Here is a 7,745-nt window from a genome sequence, read left to right as displayed (position 1 = left end):
TTACTTTTTTCACCTTTGCTCATTTACTCTGCATATAAGATTGAGACATGCTGATAAAATAAAACATAAGTGAATTAGGTTTTGTGCTTGCTACTTCAAGGCCTACTGAAAGCCACTACTACCGACCACGCAGTCTGATAGTTTATATATCAATGATGAAATCTTAACATTGCAACACATGCCAATACGGCCGGGTTAACTTATAAAGTGCAATTTTAAATTTCCCGCTAAACTTCCGGTTGAAAACGTCTTTGTATGATGACGTATGCGAGTGACGTCACTAGTTAAACGGAAGTATTGGTACACCTTTGAATCCAATACAAAAAAGCTCTGTTTTCTTCTCAAAATTCCAAAGTATTCTGGACATCTGTGTTGGTGAATCTTTTGCAATTTGTTTAATGAACAATGAAGACTGCAAAGAAGAAAGTTGTAGGTGGGATCAGTGTATTAGCGGCTGGCTGCAGCAACACAACCAGGAGGACTTTGACTTGGATAGCAGACGCTAGCCGCCGACCGCACGGATGATCGGGTGAAGTCCTTCGTCCTTCCGTCGATCGCTGGAACGCAGGTGAGCACGGGTGTTGATGAGCAGATGAGGGCTGGCTGGCGTAGGTGCATCGCTAATGTTTTTATCGTAGCTCTGTGAGGTCCCGTTGCTAAGTTAGCTTCAATGGCGTCGTTAGCAACAGCATTGTTAATCTTTGCCAAGCTGGAAAGCATTAACCGTGTAGTTACATGTCCATGGTTTAATAGTATTGTTGATTTTCTGTCTATCCTTCCAGTCAGGGGTTTATTTCTTTTGTTTATATCTGCATTTGAGCCCGATGCTATCACGTTAGCTCCGTAGCTAAAGTGTTTCGCCGATGTATTGTCGTGGAGATAAAAGTCACTGTGAATGTCCATTTCGCGTTCTCGACTCTCATTTTCAAGAGGATATAGTATCCGAGGTGGTTTAAAATACAAATCCGTGATCCACAATAGAAAAAGGAGAAAGTGTGGAATCCAATGAGCCCTTGTACCTATGTTACGGTCAGAGCGAAAAAAGATACGTCCTGCACTGCACTATAGTCCTTCACTCTCACTTTCCTCATCCACAAATCTTTCATCCTCGCTCAAATTAATGGGGTAATTGTCGCTTTCTCGGTCTGAATCTCTCTCGCTGCTGGTGTAAACAATAGGGAAATGTGAGCAGCACTCCAGCTTGTGACGTCACGCTACTTCCGGTACGGGCAAGGCTTTTTTTATCAGCGACCAAAAGTTGCGAACTTTATCGTCAATGTTCTCTACTAAATCCTTTCAGCAAAAATATGGCAATATCGCGAAAAGATCAAGTATGACACATAGAATGGATCTGCTATCCCCGTTTGAATTTTAAAAAATCATTTCAGTAGGCATTTCATAACTTGTAAAGGTGCAAAATAGGCCACATGTAAACATTTTCTTTGGTCTGCAGCTTATTAAAGCAATGTTTATAATGTAAAAAAAGAAAAAAGAAAATACACACTACCTTTGCTCATTTACTCTGTTTATAAGATTGAGACATGCTGACAAAATAAAACATAAGTGAATTAAGTTTTTTGGTTGCTAATTCTTAACTTGTGTCATTTTGAATAAGTAAAGGTGCAAAATAGGCCACATGTAAACATTTTAATTGGTCTGTAGCTTATTAAAGCACTGTTTATGAAGTAAAAAAATATGAAAATACACTACTTTTTTCACCTTTGCTCATTTACTCTGTATATAAGATTGAGACATGCTGACAAAATAAAACATAAGTGTATTCAGATTTTTGCTTGCTAATTCTTAACTTGTATCATTTGGAATAAGTAAAGGTGCAAAATAGGCCACATGTAAACATTTTCTTTGGTCTGCAGCTTATTAAAGCACTGTTTATAATGTAAAAAAAAAAAGAAGAAAATACGCACTACTTTTTTCACCTTTGCTCATTTACTCTGTTTATAAGATTGAGACATGCTGACAAAATAAAACTTCAGTGAATTAAGTTGTCTGCTTGCTAATTCATAACTTGTATCATTTGGAATAAGTAAAACTGCAAAATAAACCCCATGTAAACATTTTATTTGGTCTGTAGCATATTAAATAACTGTTTCTGAAGTAAAAAAAAAAAAAAAATGAAAATACATATTTAGTACATTTGTTTAGGGAGTGCAATATGTTGAGTTGTCTTTTTTTTTTGGTATTACTGCGCTTCTCTCTCGGAATACACCAGCACAGCTTCGCTCACATGACTGACGGCCACACTGCAATCAGACAAGAATTAGTAAGCAAATTAAAAAACAGGGGAAAATTAAAAAACATATACAGTAAAGGCCAAAAGTTTGGACACACCTCATTCCAATGCGTTTTCTTTATTTTCATGACTATTTACATTGTAGATTGTCACTGAAGGCATCAAAACTATGACACCTGTGAAGTGAAAACCCTTTCAGGTGACTACCTCTTGAAGCTCATCGAGAGAATGCCAAGAGTGTGCAAAGCAGTAGTCGGAGCAAAGGGTGGCTATTTTGAAGAAACTAGAATATAAAACATATTTTCAGTTATTTCGCCTTTTTTGTTAAGTACATAACCCCATGTGTTCATTCATAGTTTTGATGCCTTCAGTGACAATCTACAATGTAAATAGTCATGAAAATAAAGAAAACGCATTGAAATGTGAAGGCGTGTCCAAACTTTTGTCCTGTACTGTATGTTACTACATGATTAAAAAACACATTGTCCACTCACCAAATATAAGATGCAGTGTTCATGTCCATGTAGAAAATAAGAGGTGCAACGAACATGGCAGTAATCTGTGACATGTTGGCAAAACCAGCACACAATTACTTGTTGTGCAGAACTAACTATTACACTGCGCACAATTGGTTGTGCAAATTAAATATTTACCTTGGACAAAAAAATCCACAGTGCAAAGTGCTGGAGCGACAATCCACTTTTGAGTTTGAATGTCGTTAAAAGCAGCATAAAGCCCAGCAAGGCACTACGGAGTGACAAAAGCAAGTCATTATGAAAGCACCATTAACTCTCCTAATAATCTATGTCCCTTCACTAACTTCTTGTGTCTACTACATCGCAGGTGTAAATAGTGCTTAGTGCTTCACCTGGCACAGCAGCCACAGCTCAACGCATAGGTCTGAAGAGAGGGGAACTCCAAGGCACTTGTGAGGTCACCTAATGGAGGAACAGTGCGGTCAGTGTAAAAGTAAACAACTTCACATTGCCAATCTAACTATACCTGACAAAAGTAAGGATGTCCTAATATTTTACCAAACGGTTGTTTTTTAACTATTATTTAAAATTTTTTTGCTAATCTATGCAAAAATAGACAATAATGTCATCTACCACCCTGCAAACTAACACCATATATAGATTGCAGTCCTGTGTGGAAACACTGTTATATTCTAAATTTAGGGTTGTGCGATAGAGATGATATAAATGATATACATTTGTCCGACGATAAGAGATGTTTTAATACTATCTATTAGGGATGTCCGATAATATTGGCAGTCCGATAAATGCTTTAAAAATTTAATATCGGAAATTATCGGTATCTGTTTCAAAAAGTAAAATGTATGACTTTTTAAAACGCCGCTGTGTACACGGACGTAGGGAGAAGTACAGAGCGCCAATAAACCTTAAAGACACTGCCTTTGTGTGCCGGCCCAGTCACATAATATCTACGGCTTTTCACACACACAACTGAATGCAATGCATACTTGGTCAACAGCCATACAGGTCACACTGAGGGTGGACGTATAAACAACTTTAACACTGTTACAATATGCGCCACACTGTGAACCCACACCAAACAAGAATGACAAACACATTTCGGGAGAACATCCGCAACGTAACGCAACATAAACACAACAGATCAAATACCCAGAACCCCTTGCAGCACTAACTCTTCCGGGACGCTACAATATACACCCCTCGCTACCCCCCCCCCCCCCCCCCCCCCCAAACCAGACCACCTCAACCTACTCATGCTCTCTCAGGGAGAGCATGTCCCAAATTCCAAGCCGTGTTTTGAGGCATGTTAAAAAAAAATAATGCACTTTGTGACTTCAATAATAAATATGGCAGTGCCATGTTGGCATTTTTTTCCATAACGTGAGTTGATTTATTTTGGAAAACCTTGTTACATTGTTTAATGCATCCAGTGGGGGAAAAAATGTGTCTGGGGGGCCAATGTGTATAAATGATATATAAAGATAAAGTACCAATGATTGTCACACACACACACAAGGTGTGGCGAAATTATTCTCTGCATTTGACCCATCACCCTTGATCACCCCCTGGGAGGTGAGGGGAGCAGTGAGCAGCAGCGGTGGCCACGCCCGGGAATCATTTTTGGTGATTTAACCCCCAATTCCAACCCTTGATGCGGAGTGCCAAGCAGCTATTTTTTTCATAGTCTTTGGTATGTACACATTTAGCTGTAAAAATCTGCTGTACAGTATGTGTGTTGAGGTCCCCTTTCTTCATGAACACTAACACCAAAAGTCACAATGTCCGATATTTCTAAAAAAAGTTATGACAGACCACCTCAAAAAAACGGAATGTAATTACCGTATTTTTCGGACTATAATTCGCAGTTTTTTTCATAGTTTGGCCGGGAGTGCGACTTATACTCAGGAGCGACTTATGTGTGAAATGATTAACACATTAGCGTAAAATATCAAATAATATTATTTATCTCATTCTCGTAAGAGACTAGACGTATAAGATTTCATGGGATTTAGCAATTAGGAGTGACAGATTGTTTGGTAAACGTATAGCATGTTCTATATGTTACAGTTATTTGAATGACTCTTACCATAATATGTTACGTTAACATACCAGGCACGTTCTCAGTTGGTTATTTATGCCTCATATAACGTACACTTATTCAGCCTGTTGTTCACTATTTATTATTTATTTTAAATTGCCTTTCAAATGTCTATTCTTGGTGTTGGCTTTTATCAAATATATTTCCCCAAAAAATGCGACTTATATATGTTTTTTTCCTTCTTTGTTATGCATTTTCGGCCGGTGCGACTTATACTCCGGAGCGACTTATACTCCGAAAAATACGGTATACAGTTTTTTACTGAATGGGACACCCAAAATGTACATTCAAATAAAGAAAGTGGGATTTACAAGATTAAGTATGAACAATAAAACACTGAATATTAACAACATATGAACATTGCTCCTCGTTTACTTCTCAGACCAGTTCCTCCATAGTTGTGTATCTTTTACAATCAAGCAAAACACCACAAAAATGTAACAAACAGCAAAATATGAATGAAAAGTGTAATAAACACCTACAATATGATATATTATCACTTTTATGCAGACATTTGTTGTAGAAATTTGCTTTCGCATCCGTTTCTGACACATGGATTTCGGGCTGGCTGCTCTGAAAACAAACCCCGCCCACTCTGCTTTGTTCCTGGTCTGAGCTGCTGTGACGTAGATTACCGTAATAACTCGTATAACACTCAAAAGTGCAGATTTCAACCATTGAAATACTTTCTATAGTTCAAGACTTACGGTCATTTAAAAACAGCACTGCACATCATAATGGCGGCGACAGTTTTGATGTTAAAGGTCTAAAAAATGATTTATAATGTCCGGCGGGCCGGATTGAAAATCTTAATGGGCCACATGTGGACCGCGGGCCGTATTTTGCCCAGGTCTGCTGTAGGAGGATATTCCAGTGTTTCCCACACATTCATTTATTTGTGGCGGCCCGCCACGAAACAATTACGTCCGCCACAAATAAAAAATATATAAAAATTTATTTTTTATTTATTTTTTTGTCCTGTCCAGCTTTTCAGGCAAATCATATAGTTGATGTAGATGCCCATATAGGCTGTTCAGATTTACTTTACAAAAGAGAAGAGTAGGATACTTCTCTTGTTGCCTTATTTGTATTTGACCACTACTGTTTTCTGTTTATGTGTTACTGACTGTGGCAGGACACCGCTGCCTCTGTTTCACTTTATGTTGCTGGTAAATAATATGGTTGTAGTAGTAGGCTAAAGTTAAATTATTTAGTATGCACTAATTAAAGGGGCAGAGCTTTAAGAGACATTTTAGCTTTTATATTTTATAAGATATATTTTTTGTAAGAACCACAATTAATAAATATATTTCAGTGAGTAACTTATTGTTCAAATCTGTATATAAATATGTACATAAAGTGTTGTAATTATATTGTAAAATGGATGGATGGATGGACGTTTAAAACAAAACTGTTATTATTAATTAGTAAGTATACATTTTTTGAGCCTTTTTAGAGAAAATCATATCATAGTAAATTATGCAAATTACTCGATGATGTCATGGTGACCACGCCCGTAGTCACGCCCATAGCCACGCCCCCACTGCCACAGGTATCTTGGCAGTTTATGGGAAACACTGTATTCTAACTGGTAAACGCAAGCTATTTGATTACATTATACAAATATCGACAGTAACGATGCCAATCTAAATCATCAGTATATGGTCGATACTGCAGTGTTTTGGTCAATATTTTTTTTAATCATCAAATAATTTTTTGTTGTTTACAAACTCAGGAAAAAAGTCCCCGGACAAAAAACAAAGAATAAAAATATTTTATTGATATTGTTACACGGCCATACTGTCTTTTTGTCTGATTATAATTATGATTAAATCATTCTATGATCTTGAACATTTAAAGTATCAGCATTGGAATGACATACTGCACCTGTAACTACATGGTATTGGATTGATTATTACTTTTTAACAGAAGAATAGTTAGAACCAGACATATTAACAGTAAATCAGCAAGTACATTAATATTAGTTTTGAGCAAATAAAACAGAAAAAAATATGTTACTGCATATGTCAGCAGCCAAATTAGGAGCCTTATAACCTGTTTTAAAATGGTTCAATCATTTTTTATACGCCAAAAAATGCATCGTGATATATATCGTCAAAGCAAAAGGCTGCAATTTTTACCGCAATGTACTTTTTAGGCTATATCGACGCCCCATTCCTATCTAAAGTACATCCAAGTTTTATTCCTACTGTGTGGTCCCTTTAGGATTATTCTCACCTGTCGGGTGAGCAGCCATTGTCAGCAGCAGCACGCTGTTAAAACATGCTCGTTTTAGTCTCTAGTTGTTATTAAAGCTATTATTAAAGAAGGTTTTTTTCTTACCTGAACAAGTAGTTAACACATTGCTGCTCAATGTCGCTGCAACAGAAAGGATCATTTTAGGTGATATGTTACTCCAATTAGACCAGGGGTGTCCAAACTTTTTGACTTGGGGGGCCGCATTGGGCTAAAAAAAGTTAAAAACCAGTTAGAACCAGACATATTAACAGTAAATCAGCAAGTACATTAGTATTAGTTTTGAGCAAATAAAACGGAAATAGGTCTGGTTCTAAAAATTCAATCAGAATGATCACGCAGCGAAAATGCGGCGTTTTGCATTTTCCCATCATGCTTTGTAATGGGTTTAATTTGGATTTTTTTTTTACAGTGAATTAACATTTTTTAAAATAATATCCACATTGTGTTGGTTGGAATTTTTTTTATATACCATGACTAGGGAAGGTTGTTTGCATTGGGTCATATAAATAAATGCTGCGGATTCAGTGGATAACAAAAGGTCGTTGACCAGGAAAAACTGTTGTCCACCACAGGGTGACAAAAAATGAATGCAATCTCCGTGAGGGCAAGTTTCCTTATTACAGGCATGTGATTTTTCCGT

General features: G+C 37.0%; 1 protein-coding gene across 1 annotated transcript; it reads right to left on the bottom strand.

The window, feature by feature from the left end:
* Positions 1-1,967: 1,967 nt before the first annotated feature.
* On the bottom strand, positions 1,968-7,240 carry LOC133630490 (transmembrane protein 241-like). Its single transcript, XM_062022100.1, has 6 exons — positions 7,190-7,240; positions 7,085-7,119; positions 3,120-3,189; positions 2,905-2,998; positions 2,746-2,810; positions 1,968-2,261 (listed from the first exon to the last, which is right to left on the bottom strand). Exons 2-6 carry the CDS (start codon positions 7,101-7,103, stop codon positions 2,201-2,203), a joined length of 309 nt encoding a protein of 102 aa, XP_061878084.1. The 5' UTR covers positions 7,104-7,119; positions 7,190-7,240; the 3' UTR covers positions 1,968-2,200.
* Positions 7,241-7,745: the final 505 nt, after the last annotated feature.

This window comes from Entelurus aequoreus, linkage group LG15, assembly GCF_033978785.1.
Source record: "Entelurus aequoreus isolate RoL-2023_Sb linkage group LG15, RoL_Eaeq_v1.1, whole genome shotgun sequence".
Classification (NCBI taxonomy): Eukaryota; Metazoa; Chordata; class Actinopteri; order Syngnathiformes; family Syngnathidae; genus Entelurus; species Entelurus aequoreus.
This window is presented reverse-complemented; position numbering and strand designations above follow the sequence as displayed.